This window comes from Stomoxys calcitrans, chromosome 1, assembly GCF_963082655.1.
Source record: "Stomoxys calcitrans chromosome 1, idStoCalc2.1, whole genome shotgun sequence".
Lineage (NCBI taxonomy): Eukaryota > Metazoa > Arthropoda > Insecta > Diptera > Muscidae > Stomoxys > Stomoxys calcitrans.
In genome coordinates, this window is record NC_081552.1 from 261,515,517 (window position 1) to 261,535,254 (window position 19,738).

The 19,738-nt window shown below is 39.1% G+C and overlaps 1 protein-coding gene across 2 annotated transcripts in view; it reads left to right on the forward strand.

Moving 5' to 3' along the window:
• Positions 1–19,336, forward strand: part of LOC106093654 (fatty acyl-CoA reductase wat) — a 40,322-nt gene extending 20,986 nt beyond the window's left edge. Inside the window, exons 7-12 of one of the 2 annotated variants that reach the window (XR_009398803.1) lie at positions 4,902–5,091; positions 5,159–5,302; positions 14,057–14,176; positions 14,283–14,540; positions 18,664–19,163; positions 19,220–19,336. Coding sequence is in view for 1 of the 2 variants with exons in the window: in XM_059371046.1 (XP_059227029.1) it covers positions 4,902–5,091; positions 5,159–5,302; positions 14,057–14,176; positions 14,283–14,540; positions 18,664–18,775 (824 nt within the window). In the remaining variant the exon portion in view is untranslated. The other variant, XM_059371046.1, reaches the window with a different exon arrangement.
• The last annotated feature ends 402 nt before the right edge of the window (positions 19,337–19,738 follow it).

Genomic DNA, 19,738 nt, shown 5'->3' on the forward strand with positions numbered 1-19,738 from the left:
AGACAGACAGATAGACGGACATAGCTAATTCGAATCAGAAAGTGATTCTGAGTCGATCGGTTATACTTATCAATGGGTCTATCTCTCTTCCTTATGGGTGTTACAAACTAATTCACTAAGTTATAATACCCTGTACCACAGTAGTGGTGTAGGGTGTAAATAGTTTCTTATTTTCTGCGTGTGGCTCGATATTCAGTGTAACCTACTCTGTGCCATGTTATGTACATGAGTTTGTAGGAAATGTCTTCATGCTTTTGAATGCAAACAAAAGCAACAATAACAGCAAAAAATGCGAACTTTGTCGGTTAGAAATATTCACAGAGAATCAGAGCAAAAGATGTAAATAGATAAACCAAGCCAAAGTTTGTTGTGTCATTTGGATGCAACAGTAGCAGCCAACAAAAAGCAGCAGCATTAGAAGCACCAAAATATAGAAGGCAAATTGAAGAGAGCAAAGGCAATATATACTAATAAATACAGCAACAGTGGTGCATGCAAGTAGACTGTGCATCCTGCACCAAGGAGTAAAACAAAAGTTCTGCAATTTTATAATTAAAAATTTATTAAAAAAAAATAAATAAATACAGAAAATCTGTACTTAATCCCAGACATATGCAAAACTAAAATAAAGTGAATAGCTTAGCAATAATATTTGATTGAAATGTTATCTTGACAGAAAATTTAATGAAAACCAGTAAGGAAAGGCAAAAGTCGGACGGTGACGACTTTATAATTCCCTACACCTACCCTATAAATACAAAGTGGGAGCTTTATCTAATTCTGAAGCAATTTTGATGGACCTTGGCGGATGCTTTCCGATGGGTTATTAAAGTTCCCGTATCAAATTTCGAGAAAAAGCCAATATGTTCAAGATGTAAGAACTACCGTTGGACAAAGGACAACAAATTATCCAAAATCTGACGAGCTATAGGAGCTACATCTAAATCTGAACCGATTTCGAGCAAACTTCTCAGATAATGCGATAGTCGTCGAGGAAAGCCTTTTACGAAGGTTTGGGAAGATTGGTCAAAAAATGTGCTTGTAGTGGCTTTAAAAGTGAAAATCGGGCTATATACATATATGACAGCTATATCTAAATCTGAACCAATTTCTATGGAATTCAGCTGTAATATTAAGAGTCATAAGAATATCTGTCCTGCCAAATTTCGAGAGAATCGGTAAACAAATGAGCACTTAATTGCAATATTTCTCAAAATCGGTCGAACATATAAATGGGAGCTATACCTTAATCGGACCCGCTTTCGACCAAACTTAATAGATATTGTCAAAGTCGTCGAGGAAAGCGTTGTACAACATTTTGGGAAGATTTGTCAATAAATGCTCTTACAGTTTCTTTAGGAGTGAAAATCGGGCCATATATATATATATATGAGAGCTATATCAAACTCTGAACCGATTTCCCCGAAATTCACCAATAATATCGAGAGTCATAAGAAAATCCTTCCTGCCAAATTTCAAGAGAATCGGTTCACAAATGACCATTTTATTGCAATATTACTGCAAATCAGACGAACATATATATGGGAATGGGAGCTATATCCAAAACTGAACCGATTTTTTTGAAATTTACTAGTAATATCGGGAGTCATAAGAAAGCCTTTCTGCCAAATTTCGAGAGAATCGATTATCAAATTACCATTTTAGTGATGTATTACTGGAAATCGGAAGAACATATATATGGGAGCTATATCCAAAACTGAACCGATTTCGAGCAAAATTCTCAGATGCAAAAACAAAATGCTTTTGCAGTGGCTCTAGAAGTGAAAATCGGGCGGTATATATATAAGAACCATATCTAAATTTGGACCGATTTTCATGAAAGTGTAAATATCTGGCCTAGGGTGGATTGACCAAGCCGCATTGACCCTATAAAGAATATATATTCTTGATCAGTGTAAAAATGTAAGACTATTTAGCCATGTCCGTTCATCTGCCCGTTTGTCTGTTGAAGTCACGATACAAGCTTTAAATGTGAAGATAATTAGCTGAAACTTTGCCCATATTCTTTATTTTTAAACCCTCCACCATAGGATGGGGGTATACTAATTTCGTCATTCTCGAAATATTCGTCTGAGACCCCATAAAGTATATATATTCGCGACATTTTATTTCGATCTAGCCATGTCCGTCCGTCCGTCTGTCTGTCCAAAGCACGCTAACTTCCGAAGGAGCAAAGCTCGTCGTTTGATATTTTGCACAAATACTTAATATTAGTGTAGGTCGGTTGGTATTTTAAATGAGCCTCTATAGTGCGCAATTCTTATCCGATTGGAATGAAATTTTGCACAACGTGTTTTGTTATGATATCCAACAATTGTGCCAAGTATGGTTTAAATCGGTTCATAACCTGATATAGCTGCTATATAAACCAATCTTGGGTCTTGACTTCTTGAGCCTGTACAGAGCGCAATTCTTATCCGATTGGAATGAAATTTTGCGCGACGTGTTTTGTTACAATATCCAACAACTGTGCCAAGTATGGTTCAAATCGGTCCATGTTTTGATATAGCTGTCATATAAACCGATCTTGGGTCTTGACTTCTTGAGCCTATAGAAGGCGCAATTCCTATCCGATTGGAATGAAATTTTGCACAAAGTGTTAAGTTATGATATCCAATAATTGTGCCAAGTATGGTTTAAATCGGTCCATAGCCTGATATAGCTGCTATATAAACCGATCTTGGGTCTTGACTTCTTGAGCCTCTAGAGAGCGCAATTCTTATCCGATTGGAATGAAATTTTGCACAACGTGTTTTGTTATGATATCCAACAACTGTGCCATCTATGGTCTAAATCGGTCCATAACCTGATATAGCTGCCATATAAACCGATCTTGGGTCTTGAGTTCTTGAGTCTCTAGAGTGCGCAATTCTTATCCGATTGGAATAAAATTTTGCACGAAGTGTTTTGTTATAATATTCAACAATTGTGCCAAGTATGGTTCAAATCGGTCTGTAACCTGATATAGCTGCCATATAAACCGATCTAGGGTCTTGACTTCTTGGGTCTCTAGGGGGCGCAATTCTCATCCGATTTGACTGATATTTTGCACGGGTGTTTTCTTATCACAACTGTGCGAAGTATGGTTCAAATCGGTCCATAACCTGATATAACTGCTATATAAACCGATCTTGGGTCTTGACTTCTTGACCCTCTAGAGAGCGCAATTCTCATCCAATTTGGCACAGATTTTGTACAACGGCTTTTCCCATGGCCTTCAACATACGTGTGCAATATGGTCTGAATCGATCTATAGCTTGACACAGCTCCCATATAAACCGATCTCCCGATTTTGCTTCTTGAGCCCCGAATTGGACTATAACTTGATAAAGCTCCACCTCCTCCTTCGCCCATATTCATCATTCTTTATTGGCCTAAAAAGAGATACTGAGCAAAGAACTCGACAGATGCGATCCATGGTGGAGGGTATATAACATCCGGCTCGGCCGAACTTAGCATGCTCTTACTTGTTTGTCTGTAGGCAGGTTAAGTTCGAAGATGGGTTATATCGTACTATATCTTGGCATAGCCCATGTATAAACCGAGCTTCCAATTACAGGTTTTAAGCCCATTAAAGCCAAATTTATTATCCGATTTCGCTGAAATCTGGCACAATGTTTTGCGTTAGGCTCCTCAACATTCGTACTGAGTATGGTCAAGATCGGTCTATATTTGGATATAGCTGCCATATATACCGATCTCCCGATGTAAGTTCTTAGGCCCGTAAAAGAAGCATGCTTTACCCGATTGCGCTGAAATTTTGAACAGTATGGTTTTCATCGTTGCATCGGTTTTGGCATAGTTGCCATAAAGACCGATCTCCCTATCTATGGTCTTGAGGTCATAAGAGGTGCATTTATTATCCGATTTCGCTGAAATTTGCCAATGTTAGACTTGTCGACATCCACGACCTATATGCTTCAGATCAATCTATAGCTGACATATTGACCAATATTCTGTTTTAACAACTTGAATTGTATTTATTAGACCACTCGACCGCCGTGCTGAGTTTGGTCCGAATCGGACCATAGACTCATCTCCCGATTTAGGGTCTTGGACCCATTAGGAGCGGATTTATTATTCGATTTTGCTGTAATTTGGCACAAGGACCTACGTAAGGCTTCCTGACATATGTTCCCACTAACACACTTTGAATTTTTTGTAATAAGAATTCTTTAGAAAAAATTTCATAAAATTGTTTTAAAGACATTTCATTAAACTTTTTTAAGGCGGGTTTCAATGCACCCTATTTGTTCGTAATTTGATACTCAGTTATTTACCTAATTATCTGTGACTTTACATGGTCGCCACTGTTGATGATTATAAGTCGTACGTTGCATACTTTTCAACTTCTCTGTTTGATTTTGTGGTAAAGTACCAATGTTCATTTATGTTCGTTAAAAAGATCTCAAATGAGCTCTTAACATTTCAGTTTTGTTTTATTTGTGTCCTGCTTACTCTATGACTGCTGCATTGAACCTTGGCCAAAAGTGATAAAGATACGATATGCAAGGGATTGCATGAGAAATACGAAAAAGAAATAGACCAACAAAAAAAGAGAGTAAAAGGATTCTTATCATCCTTATCATCAACGCCTTTGGGGTTTGGACTGAGGCAAGTTCTTTGTGGAAGCATGGATGGATGCTGCTTTTTGAAAGGACTAGTAAACAAAAAAACTACATACAAAGAGATGTAATAAATAATAATTTCATTTCTCTAATGCTAAGAAAAAAGCAGTACCGAAAAAAAGGACACAGTTTGAAATACTTAACAGTTAAAGGGAATCGTTAACAGGGAGTTTTGCATTAATTATAACCATCCATACAAATTGGCCCATGTTCATTATATGTAAATTTATTCTCTTTGCTATATTTTTGCAGTCATGTCAACCTACAAGGATCCCATACCCGGCTGGACCGATAATCTCTATGGTCCCTCAGGTTTGTGCACCTGGTCAGCGAGAGGTTTAGTTCGTTGCATTTATGGAAATGCCAAATATAAAGCAAATATGGTTCCAGCGGATTATTGTGTCAATGCCATGATATCGAGTGCCTGGGATGTGGCCCGAAGGTGAGCTATAATTCTATTAAACACAAAATGTCCATAACAAGTTAATAAATAAATTGGTTTAATTCAGATATGCAATTAGCAAAAGCGATAGCGAGGCCAAACGTGAATTGCCCGTCTACAATTACATATTCGATCGCAACAATTTGACATGGGGCCAATACATGCATTTGTCCCGCAAAGGATTCCATGAACCATTCGACAAAGCATTGTGGTAAGTGACACCGTGTGTAGCCATGACAATGACACCTCATGGTTTGCAACGTTCTGCTGTTATCCAAAGATTCGGTTTGTAACAAATATTTTTTATTTTTCAAATAGATTAAATGAAACCCCCAATGCGTTTGTTCGACTTTATGAATGTTTGATAGAATTCGCATTGCTGTGGTAGCATTTTCACTGACTTGTTATGGCATAACGTTTCACTTTTGAATAGACCTTAGAGGAGGTCAATGGAATTGCATTTGACTTGAGACAAGTGAAAAGGTTAGAGTTAGAGTCCAAAACATATGCTTTAGAAGGTTGTCACTTTTTATACCCACCACCGTAGGATGGGGGTATATTCATTTTGTCATTCCGTTTGCAACACATCGAAATATCCATTTCCTACCCTATAAAATATATAAATTCTTGATTAGCGTATAAGTCTAAGACGATCTAGACATGTCCGACCGTTCGTCTGTCTGTCTGTTGAAATCACGCTACAGTCTTCAAAAATGGAGACATTGAGCTGAGACATTGCACAGATTTTTATACCCTCCACCATAAGATGGGGGGTATACTAATTTCGTCATTCTGTTTGTAACTACTCGAAATATTCGTCTGAGACCCCATAAAGTATATATATTCTTGATCGTCGCGACTTTTTATGTCGATCTAGCCATGTCCGTCCGTCTGTCCGTCCGTCCGTCCGTCCGTCCGTCCGTCCGTCCGTCCGTCTGTCTGTCGAAAGCACGCTAACTTCCGAAGGAGTAAAGCTAGCCGCTTGAAATTTTGCACAAATACTTCTTATTAGTGTAGGTCGGTTGGTATTGTAAATGGGCCATATCGGTCCATGTTTTGATATAGCTGCCATATAAACCGATCTTGGGTCTTGACTTCTTGAGCCTGTAGAGTGCGCAATTCTTATCCGATTGGAATGAAATTTCGCATGACGTGTTTTGCTATGATATCCAACAACTGTACCTAGTATAGTTCAAATCGGTCCATAACCTGATATAGCTGCCATATAAACCGATCTGGGGTCTTGACTTCTTGAGCTTCTAGCGTGCGCAATTCTTATCCGATCAGAATAAAATTTTGCACGACGTGTTTTGTTATGATATCCAACAACTGTGCCAAGTATGGTTCAAATCGGTCCATAACCTGATATAGCTGCCATATAAACCGATCTTGGGTCTTGACTTCTTGAGCCTGTAGAGTGCGCAATTCTTATCCGATTGGAATGAAATTTCGCATGACGTGTTTTGCTATGATATCCAACAACTGTGCCAAGTATGGTTCAAATCGGTCCATAACCTGATATAGCTGCCATATAAACCGATATGGGATCTTGACTTCTTGAGCCTCTAGAGTGCGCAATTCTTATCCGATCAGAATAAAATTTTGCACGACGTGTTTTGTTATGATATCCAACAACTGTGCCAAGTATGGTTCAAATCGGTCCATAACCTGATATAGCTGCCATATAAACCGATCTGGGGTCTTGACTTCTTGAGCTTCTAGCGTGCGCAATTCTTATCCGATCAGAATAAAATTTTGCACGACGTGTTTTGTTATGATATCCAACAACTGTGCCAAGTATGGTTCAAATCGGTCCATAACCTGATATAGCTGCCATATAAACCGATCTTGGGTCTTGACTTCTTGAGCCTGTAGAGTGCGCAATTCTTATCCGATTGGAATGAAATTTCGCATGACGTGTTTTGCTATGATATCCAACAACTGTGCCAAGTATGGTTCAAATCGGTCCATAACCTGATATAGCTGCCATATAAACCGATATGGGGTCTTGACTTCTTGAGCCTCTAGAGTGCGCAATTCTTATCCGATTGAAATGAAATTTTGCACGACGCGTTTTCTTAATATATCCAACAACAGTGCCAAGTATGGTTCAAATCGGTCCATAACCTGATATAGCTACCATATAAACCGATCTTGGGTCTTGACTTCTTGACCCTATAGGGGGCACAATTCTTATCCGATTTGAATGAGTTTTTGCACGAAGTATTTCGTTATGATATCCAACAACTGTGCCAAGTATGGTTGAAATCGGTCCATAACCTGATATAGCTGTCATATAAACAGTTCTGGGGATTTGATTTCTTGAGCTTCTAGAGGGCGCAATTCCTATCCGATTTGGCTGAAATTTTGCATGACGTATTTTATTTTTACTTTCAACAACTGTGTCAAATAAGGTTCAAATCGGTTCATAACCTGATATAGCTGCCATATAAACCGATCTGGGATCTTGACTTCTTGACCCCTAGAGGTCGCAATTATTATCCGATATGCCTGAAATTTTGTACGATGGATCCTCTCATGACTATCAACAAACGTTGTTTATTATGGTCTGAATCGGTCTTTAGCCCGATACAGATCCCATATAAATCGTTCTCTCTATTTTACTTCTTGAGCCCCAATGGGCGCAATTCTTATACGAATTGGCTGAAATTTTACACAGGTCTCCAACATATAATTTAATTGTGGTCCGAACCGGAACATATCTTGATATCGTTTTAATAGCAGAGCAACTCTTTTCTTATATCCTTTTTTGCCTAAGAAGAGATGCCGGGAAAAGAACTCGACAAATGCGATCCATGGTGGAGGGTATATAAGATTCGGCCCGGCCGAACTTAGCACGCTTTTACTTGTTTTGCCATAAGCAGGTTAAATTCGAAGATGAGCTAAATCCGACTATATCTTGATATAGCCCCCATATAGACCGATCCGCCGATTTAGGGTCTTAGGCCCATAAAAGACACAATAAATGCGCCTTTTATGGGCCCAAAGCCTTAAATCGAGAGATCGGTCTATATGGCAGCTATATCCAAATCTGGACCGATCTGAGCCAAATTGATGAAGAATGTCGAAGGGCCTAACACAACTCACTGTTCCGAATTTCGGCCAAATGGGACAACAAATGCGCCATTTATGGGCCCAAAACCTTAAATCGAGAGATCGGTCTATATGGCAGCTATATCCAAATTTGAACCGATCTGTGCTTAATCGAAGAAGAATGTCGAAGGGCATAACACTACTCACTGTCCTAAATTTCGACGACATAGGATAATAAATACGCCTTTAATGGGCCCAAAACCTTAAATCGAATAGTCGGTCCATATAGAAGCTATATCCAAATCTGGACCGATCTGAGATAAATTAACGAAGAATGTCGAAGGACCTACCATAACTCACTGTCTCAAATTTCGGCGACATAGGATAATAAATACGCCTTTTATGGACCCAAATCCTTAAATCGAGAGATCGGGTTATATGCCAGCTATATCCAAATCTGGACCGATCTGAGCCAAATTGACGAAGAATGTCGAAGGGCCTACCATAACTTCCAGTCCCAAATTTCGGCGACATAGGACAATAAATGCGTCTTTTATGGGCCCAAAGCTTTAAATCGCGTGATTGGTCTATATGACAGTTATCGCCAATTCTGGACCGATCTATACCATATTGAAGAAGGTTATCGAAGGGCCTATCACAACTCACTGTCCCAAATTTCGGCGACATCGGACAATAAATACGCATTTTATGAGTCCAAAATCTTAAATCTAGAGATCGGTCTATACGGCAGCTATATCCAAATTTGGACCGATCTGAGCTAAATTGACGAAGAGGGCCGAAGGACCTACCACAGCTCAGTATCCCAAATTTTAGCAAAATCAGATAATAAATGTGGCTTTTATGGGTTTATGACCCTAAATCGGCGGATCGGTCTATATTGCAGCTATATCCAAATCTGGACCGATCTGGGCCAAATTGAAGAAAGATGTCGAAGGGCCCAGCAAAATCTAATAATAAATGTGGCTTTTATGGGCTTAAGACCCTAAATCGGCGGATCGGTCAATATGGGGGCTACATCAAGATATAATTCGATATAGCCCATCTTCGAACTTAACCTGCTTATGGACAAAAAAAGAATCTGTGTAAAGTTTCAGCTCAATATCTCTATTTTTATACTCTGCACCACCACTGTGGTATAGGGTATTTATTATTTGTGCATTTGTTTGCAACGCTAAGAAGAAGAAGAGCTTGACCCATCGATAAGTAAACGGATCGGCTTAGAATCACTTCCTGATGCGATTTAGCTATGTCCGTCCGTCTGTCTGTCCATGTATTCTTATAATCAAGGTATAGGTCGCATTTGTTGTCCGATTTTCACAAAATTTTGCACAAGTGTCTTTTTTGGTGCAAGGACGAACGGTATTGATTTTGAAAAAAGTCGGTCCAGATTTAGAAATAGCTCCCATATATATCTTTCATCCGATATGCCCTTTTAAAGCTGTAGGAGTCGCAATTTGGGTGCGATCTCTACCAAATTTGGCATGAGATGTTTCGTGTGTCGTCCCAATTTCATCTAAATCGGTTAAGATTTAGTTATAGCTCCCATATATAACATTCGTCCAATTTGACCTATATAGACTGTTGGAGGCACAATTTTGGTCCCATCTTTGCAGAATTTGGCACGAGGTATTTTTCGTGACGTCCCAATAGGTGTACAAATTTTCAGCATAATCGGATCAGATTTATATATAGCTCCCATGTATATCTTTCATCCGATATGCCCTTTTAAAGCTGTAGTAGCCACAATTTTGGTCCCATACTTACAAAATTTGCCATGGGCCGTTTTATTCTTTGGGCAGAAGTTTTTACATGGCATGGTACCTTACAAATGTCGCCAACATGATGGATGGGATAACCGCCGCTGAAATTTTTTTTCTAATGTTCTCGCAAAGATTCGAACCCAGACGTTCCGTGTCATGGTTCTGGGCTACGGTGGTCATCTGGCCATCAACATATTTGTATTACATCAACGACCAAAAAACGGAGATTAGTGTAGCCCCTCCGATGGCGAGAGCTTGCATTTTTTCTCAAAGTAAATTTTATTGTATAGTTGCCTCTGAAATTCTCATTTGCTTTGCATAACCAAAAGTTGAAAACTATTGACCCATCCGTATACCTTTGAAAAACTTCGAATAACGCCTTGTTTACACCGAGTGAACGCAACCTTTGCCGTTACATAAAATCACCAAAAACGATGGCCAATAACAACGTATGCGGTAGTTCAAGCCATCCATAACTAACTGAAAATATTTGGCAAACTATGCTGGCCAATAACTTTATCTGCAATTCCATATCTATCGAATCTAAAAACTGATACAACATCAATTTGAATACGCAAACATACATGCAAGCATATATCCATAAGCGGAAAGTTTACCAAAAACAGTGGCAAAGGATAACGACCCACAAATACACCGGAACGCACAAAAGGCACACAAGGACAGCGTTTGTTTTTGGCCGAAAAACATGCTCATAAACAAACCACTGCCAATTTTGCCAATGCTGATCTCTTTATATCATTGGCTGTGTTAAGGCAGTGTGTGTGTGTGTGTTTGTAAATGTTCATGTGTTTAAGCCATCGTATTCTCTTTATCTCTATTCTATTGTGCGTGCGTGTGTGTGTTGGTGCCACACTTACTTTCCTGTTGTGCGATACCGATACCGATGATGATGGTACTGTTACTTTGATACCTTGAAAAAAATTCAAATTTGGACTGTGTCACTGAAATTGCATAGACCGCCATACAACCTGACAGCAATATTTTCTCTAGCGGTAAAATTTCAATATAATTTTTTTATTTGAAAAAACAAGCAAGAGCGTGCTATGTTCGGCCGGGCCGAATCTTATATACCCTCCACCATTGGGATCGCATTTGTCGAGTTCTATGCTCGGGATCTCTTTTTAGGCAAACAAAGAATATTGAATAAGAATTGTTATGCTATTGGAGCTATATCAAGTTATAGTCCGATTCGGACCATATATGAATGCTGAACATTGAAGAAGTTATTGTGTAATATTTCAGTTCATTCGGATAAGAATTGAGCCTTGTAGTAGCTCAAGAAGTAAAATCGGGAGATTGGTTTATAAGGGTGTTGGTAATGGCTTCGTTCGATTTATTTCAAGCTTTCTCAGAGATCGCACTATTCGAGTCGTTATAGATGGGTTCTCATTCAATGAGCACAAATTGACCGCACCCCAGGGCTCTGTTCTTTCTCCTTCTCTTTTTCTTATTTTCATCAACGATCTGTTGGGTCAGACATCGAATCCGATCTACTCATTTGCGGATGACAGTAATCTCTGTCATTCGTACTTATTCGACCATAGGCCAAGTCTTCGAGAGATTGAGGACAAGAGGCGGGTTATGGACGATACACTCTGCCATGATTTGCTGGCCATTTCTGAGTGAGGTCGAATGAATCGAGTAGATTTTAATGCACGGAAGACTCAGTGCTGCTTGTTGTCACACAAACGATTCAATGACCCGTTACGATCATCTTTATCCATCAACGGTGTAGATGCTGAGCAATCAGAAGCTCTTGATGTTCTGGGCATGAAAATACAAGGTGATGTTCGTTGGGCTTAACAAGTGTCGAAAGAAGCATTCAAGTGTTTAGGCGTCCTAAAAACAATTACTTCACTCCGTCTGATCTTCTTAAAATCTACACCACTTTCATAAGGACGAAAATGGAGTACAACTCAAATGTATGGGCTAGAGCTTCAAAATCATCCCTGGAGCTACTGGACTATGTACAGAAGAGAGCGGTGACATTGATTGGTGACAGTGGGATATCCAACTCTATTGCCTCCCTTCATCATCGTCGCAATGTGGGTTGTTTGGCGCTGTTATATCGGTACTTGCATGGTGTGTGTTCGCCTGATATTCGTCTTCTTATTCCTGATGTAAGGATGTATGTCAGGGATACTAGACATTCCATTCCACCTTACACCCATTTGTAATTGATTGGCTAGCGGAACGCACAATGCATTATATAATAAAAAAGAAAAAAAAAAAATCGCATGAGAATTGCGCCCTCTAGAGGCTGAAGAAGCCAAGACCCAGATCGGTTTATATGGCAGCTATATCAGGTTATGAACCGATATGCGCCATACTTAGGACAGTTGTTGGAAGTCATAACAAAACGTCTCATGCTAAATTTCAGCCAAATCGGATGAGAATTGCGCCCTCTAGAGGCTCAAGAAGTCAAGATCCCAGATCGCTTTATATGACAGCTGTACCAGATTATTAACCGATTTGAATCGTACTTAATACAGTTGCTTGAAGTGGTACCAAAACACCACGTGCAAAATTTCAGTCAAATCGGATAATAAATGCGCCCTCTAGAGGCTCAAGAAGTCAAGACCCAAGATCAGTTTATATGGCAGCTATATCAGGTTATGGGCCGATTTGAACCATACTTGGCACAGTTGTTAGATATCATGACAAAACACGTCATGCATAATTTCAGTCAAATCGGATGAGAATTGCGCCCTCTAGAGGATCAAGAAGTCAAGATCCAAGATCGGTTTATATGGCAGCTATATCAAAACATGGATCGATTTGGCCCATTTACAATCCCAACCGACCTACACCAATAAAAAGTATTTGTCCACAATTTCAAGCGGCTTGCTCTACTCCTTCGAAAGTTAGCCTGCTTTCGACAGACAGACGGACGGACTAGATCGACTTAAAATGACATAACTTTTCACCTATCAATAAGCGCTGTTCCATTCAAGTTTAACTTCAATGATATGGGACCACCTTTCTATAATCGAGTCCGAAAATCGAAAAAAATTCTGCCGTTTGAGAAGGGTTGGAGATATTTCTTCGAAATTTTAAATGGTTGGAATTGAGGTGAAAGCGAAATCATGTGCAAAATTATAAGGCCCTGGTTGGTCCGGGCGTTCTTGTCATGCCCCTAACGTTGGTCACCTGGGCATTTCGAAAACTTTTTCCGGCTGCCAAATCTTCTTGGGGTTTTCGACTACACCACCACTGTGGTACATGGTATTGAAACGTTGTGCATTTGCTTTTACTATCAATGCAAAGAAGGAGAAGAGCCAGACCTATTGAAACGTATACCAATCGGCTTAGAATCACTTCCTGAATCGTGTTGGCAATGTTCGTCTGCCTGCCCATGTATTCTTGTGATCAAGGTACAGGTTGAATTTGTTGTTTGATTACCAAAGAATTTTGAACAAGTCACTATTTTGGTGCAAGAACGAACGCCAGTAGTTTTGAACAAAATCTGATGAGATTTAGATATAGCTCCGATATATATCTTTCATCCGATATAGCCTTTTAAAGCTGTTGAAGCAAAAACTTTGGTCAAATCTTTACGAAATTTTTACATCAGGTGTTTTATTTGAAGTTCAAATATTTATAAATATCGGTCCAGATTTGGATATAGTTCCCATATCAGACATGGGAGCCACAATTTTGGTTCTATCTTCTCAAAATTTAGCGTGAGCTGCTTTATTATCGTTCCAATGGTTAGGTTAGGTTGAATAGAGTGTGCTGATATTAATCAGCCCCATGCCACTATGAATATACACCGAAGCCAGTAATCGGCTTGTTGTGCGCTCTAAAAACTATAAAGTAAGCTATAAAAAAAAAATTTAAGTTCCGTGCTACTTACAAAATCATTAATTGTTCTCAATACCACTCCCCTAAGTTGGTTCATATCTGGTATTGTGTCTCCATCCATCCATTTTGCATAAAAATCCGGACTCCAGTTCACACACACAAACATATTCATGGAATATAATTTTATTCCGAACTATGAACTTTACATGACTTCACCGACTAAAATCCAATCTTGTAATGAAAATTGTTTGCCTGTCGTTTCTGTCTCTGTATGCCTTCCGACAATGGATGATGCTGATGAGCAGGTGTTTCTCATACATTATAATACCATGGAAGCCATTACACTATGCTGCCTCCCTTTTGCTGCATCAGATTCCGGCTTACATATTGGATTTGATTGCCCTGGTTACAGGACAAAAACGCATGTGAGTATGATGGCGAAGTCCTTCCGCCATTGTTGTGCCAGGATAATTTTCATGCCATCGACACTGGCATGGGGTTATGCCCGCTAACCTATTTTCACTATTTTAGGTATATTAAAGCATATGCAAAGATTACCAAAATCATTTATATGATGTCCTGGTTTGGTCTCAAGCATTGGACATTTGCCAATCGTAATGTCACCGAGTTGGATGAACTGTTGACGGAGCGAGAAAAGAAATATTTACAATTTAACATCAGCACCATCAATTGGATGGAATATTTTCGTTCATATTTAAGTGGCATACGGAAATTTGTCTTCAAGGACACGGAGAAGGAGTTGCAAGCTAGAAAAACGTTTTATCGAAGGTAAGTCAGTATGTGAAAAAATATGGTATTTTGGTTAAATGCTTCAATTAATATTGTTGGGCATCCTTTTACACTCACTTACTACATTTCACATTTATTTGGGTTGCTTAAGTGGTTTTTAATTACATTTTACGTTATTGTTAACCTTGTAAGCGAGTTACAAGGACACAAGATAAATTGAACCAAAGTATAATTTAGACAAACAAAATTGTTTGCGATTAAGAGGAATGTTAAAATGGTGTCAGCATGCATATACTATTGGGTTGCCCAAAAAGTAATTGCGGATTTTTTAAAAGAAAGTAAATGCATTTTTAATAAAACTTTGAATGAACTTTAATCAAATATACTTTTTTACACTTTTTTCTAAAGCAAGCTAAAAGTAACAGCTGATAACTGACAGAAGAAAGAATGCAATTACAGAGTCACAAGATGTGAAAAAATTTGTTAACGCCGACTATATGAAAAATCCGCAATTAATTTTTGGGCAACCCAATATATAGGATGCTATTGCTGACGCAGAGAAAATTAAGATTCCACTAATTTGCCTCTTGTATAAAAGCCCAAGAGCCTCTCCATTCTTTACTCAAAGAAGGAGGATATGCGAATTGGTATAAGGGCCTTAACCGAATTCCAATGCAACTTTCCCGTCTACGATATGAAAACTACCCTTATCCTCCTCCTAGAGAAGAGAAGAGTAAACAAGTAAAAAGGCGTTAAGTTCGGCCGGGCCGAACTTTGAATACCCACCACCTCGGGTATATATGCAAACCACCTTTCATTCCGAATCTCGACCGATCTGGACCAAATTTACGAAGGAAGTCGAAGGGTTTTCCACAACTCACTGTTCCAAATTTCATCAAAATCGGATACTAAATGTGGCTCTTTTGGGCCCAAGACCCTAAATCGGAGGATCGGTCTATATGGCAGCTATATCCAAATCCGGACCGATCTGAGCCAAATTGACGAGGGATATCGAAGGGCCTAACACAACTCACTGTCCCAAATTTCATCAAAATCGGATAATAAATGTGGCTTTTATGGGCCTAAGAACCTAAATCGGAGGATCGGTCTCGGCTTTTATGGGCCTAAGACCCTAAATTGGAGGATCGGTCTCTATATGGCAGCTATATCCAAATCTGGACCGATCTGGGCTAAATTGACAAAGAATGTCGAAAGGCCTAACACAACGCACTGTCCCAAATTTCAGCAAAATCGGATAATAAATGTGGCTTTTATGGGCCTAATACCCTAAATCGGCCGATCGGTCTATATGGGGGCTATATCAAGATATAGTCCGATTTAGTCCATCTTCGAACTTAACCTGCATATAGATAAAAAAAAGAGTCTGTTCAAAGTTTCAGATCAATATCTCTATTTTTGAAGACTGCAGTGTGTTTTCAACAGACAGACCGGCAGACGGACGGACATGTCTAGATCGTCTTAGATTTTTACGCTGATTTAGAATATATATACTTTATAGGGTCGGAAATGGATATTTCGATGTGTTGAAAACGGCATGACAAAATGAATATACCCCCATCCTTCGGTGGTGGGTATAAAAAGGCTATGTACTCTTATAGAAAAGTCTGCTGAAAATAGCAGACATTGTCTGCTGCTATTACAGTAGGAACTCTACTGTCATAGGAAAAAATGTAGGCAGTTTTACTGGTCTATAAAAGATCTAAAGGGGCGGACCCTCCCCTTACCCTAATTTTCAGAAACGGCAAATCACGAAGACGGGTTGTGCGATATAAGCGAAATTTTGTGTGCTTTCATATAGTACCTTAAAAAGAAAAAATTGGCAACCAAATTTCGGATGGGGTTCCTAGGGGGACTGCCCCACCCTAAAACCTACCAAACATATATTTAAACCAATCACGACAATATGGGACTCAAATTAAAGGTATTTAGAATGAGAAAACGTATCTGATATCCAATTGTCGGACCAAGTGTTAGGAGAACCATCCCAAGCCCCAAAACACCCCTAAATCGGACACATTTTCCGACCATGGCAATATGGGACTCAAATGAAAGTTTTTTACGAATAGAATACGAGTCTAATATCCAAATGTGGGACAAAGTTTCTGGGGGTCCACCCCCCTCCCCAAAACCCCCCTAAACAGGACTTTTTACTGACCATGGCAATATGGGGCTTCAATAAAAGGTATTTGAGTGTAGAATACGAATCTGATACCCAAATATGGGACCAAGTGTTTGGGGGGCCTCCTCTCCCCAAAAACATCCCCAAAGGACAAATTTACGACCTTTGCAATATGGGGCTCAAATTAAAGGTCTTTGGGAGTAAAGCACGAATCTTATATCAATATTCGGGAAAAGTGTCTATGGAGCCACCCCACCCCCACAACACCACCCAAAAAGGGAGTATTTGCTGACTATTGCAATAGGAGGCTCAAATAAAAGGGTTTTTAGAGTAGAACACGAATCCGATATATATTTTCAAGGCCAACTCAAGTGACCGCCCATCCCCTAAAACACCCCCCAAGCCGGTCATGTTTACCAACTATGGAAATATGGGGCTTAAATTAAAGGTATTTGAGAGTAGACCACGTATCTGATATCAACATTAGGGACCAACTGTCTAGGGGACGTCCCACCCCCCTAACAACCCCTAAATAGGACGTATTTGCTCACCAAGACAATTTGGGTCTTAAAGAGAGTGGAACTAAATATTTTTAGTTTTTAGGGCCAATAGCCCAAACTGGACATTTTTGCTGACTTTTGCAATAAGGAGTTTAAATGGGATTAGAAAACGAATTTGATATCCAATTTTGAGGGCAATGGCAATATGGGGTTCAAATAAATGATATATAGATATATGAGAATAGACCACGTTGCTGATATATTTTCCGGGCTTAATGTTGGCGGACCATGATGGATAATGTTGGAGGCCACCGTAGTGCAGGGGTTAGAATGTCCGCCTATGACGCTTAACGCCTGGGTTCGAATCCTGGCGAGACCATCAGAAAAAATTTTCAACGGTGGTTTTCCCTACTTTATTCTTGTGAGGTACTATGCCATGTAAAACTTCTCTCCCAAGAGGTGTCGCACTGCGGCACGCCGTTCGTACTCGGCTATAAAAAGGAGGCCCCTTATCATTGAGTTTAAAAACTTGAATCGGACTGCACTCATTGATATGTGAGAAGTTTGCCCCTGTTCCTCAGTGTTCATGTTCATGGGCAAAATTTGCATTTGCAATCCCCAAAACACCCCTAAATCGGGCATATTTACCTACCATGTTAATGTGGAGCTTAAATACAAGGTATTGGGGGGTAGAGCAAGAATTGATACCCATTTTCGTGACCAATTCTCTGGGGGTCTACCCCTTTCCCAAAATACCCCACAAACAGAAATGTTTTACTGACTATCGCAATATGGGGCTCAAAAAAAGTATGAAGGGCCATGTATTTAGGCATCACCCCTTCCCCAAGACACCCCCTCAAAAGGGTAAAAATTTTTCGACCATGCCAATATGTGGCTCAAATGATAGTATTTGAGATTAGAAAACGAATTTGATAACCAATTTGGGGCCATGTGTTTGGGGGACGCCTCATTGTGTAAACTCCCCTCAAAACCCATGGCAATATGGGGTTTAAAAAAATGGTATTTGAAAGAAGAGCACGATGCTGATATTTTTTCAGAGCCAAGTATCTGGGGAACCACCTTTCCCCCGAAAACACCACTAAATCAGACACTCATGATGATATCGGGCTGAAATAGAGTATTTTAAGAATGGAGTACACCTTACATCCAAACTTAAATTCGTAGACCAATAAAGATCATATTGGATTCAGATAAAGGCATTTATATCGTTAAACTGTTAGTCAAGCGATATACTATTTTCGTAGCATGGTATTTCACTACAAGCTCTTTAATTGTCGAAAATAAATATTCCAAGAAAACTTTTGTTCCATATAAAGTAAAAGAAGGCGCAGCGGAGCGGGCCCGGGTCAGCTAGTCCCTTATAAATCAAATTAATTGTTCATAATTAATAATTATCAAGTTCTAGCTAATATAAAAATACTTTCATTTTTCTATTGTAATTAGCTGCAAATCAAACTCTTGGTTTCCGTTTCTCATCAACTTCTCTCTCTCTCTCTTTCAGAATTCAGTTCTTACATTGCTTGTTAAAGACCTCATTTGGTGCAACACTCATTGTGTGGCTGGCAAGGATTTATTTCAAACTTTTCAAAATCATACCAAAAATTACATCCTAAGATTACTCAGCACAACTTCAATTAATAACACCACAACAACAAATGCTAGGTAATAAGGAGAGGTGAAGGTGGAAAATCCAAGAAATACCGCAAACGTCTCTTCGAGATACTTTACTGTACTTGACTTGACTTGTAGGTGAATGAGAGTCTGGACAAAGGCAATTTAAAGACGAGCAGAAGAAAACGAAAGAAATGATGAGTCTCAAGAACTGACCTCTTTGGACACCAACACTACATTCTGGAGTGCTGCAATGATGATGAAGTTGTTGTTGCAGTTGTTGTTGCTGTAACCAAAACCGATGCTGCTGATAATGACCACCATGACGATGACGTTGCTGCTATTGTCCTGGCACTCCTTTCGCATCATGAATCATTTAGAGTTTGTGCTGTAATTATGAAAAAACAAAAATTAATGTATTTTTAATCTTTGAAAATTTTCTTCAGAGTGTTTTATTGAGATGCATGACTGTGTGCTGCCTGGGTGGGTGTATTGTACGGATGTCTGTGTGTGTACTACCGCATATGAGCTATGGATGTTTGTGTTTGTCCATGGCCATAATAAATGAACTTAGCTTTGTGGAAAAATTACCCACAATCACCTTCATATTATGTTCCTGATGCACAAATCTTGTATAATAACATCACAACAATACAAGGTCCATATCATTTACATAAGAAGAAGATATGAAGGATTATTTCTTATCATTTGCCTGCTGCCAGTGTGGGATTACCATGGACAGATAATGTCATAATTTTGGAATTTTGAATAATGTTTGTTGTGTAATACACCATACATATGGTGTATTGTATTTATTTTAATTGGCTTTTCGATAACTGTGTGCAGTCAACATGTAGACATGCTTTTAGAATACCAAATCTAAAGAATTTAACGATATTCATTTTGTTGAAGAATATAGGTCAAGGTTAAAATATTGATTGGCATGAATGCATGTGGGAGAGATT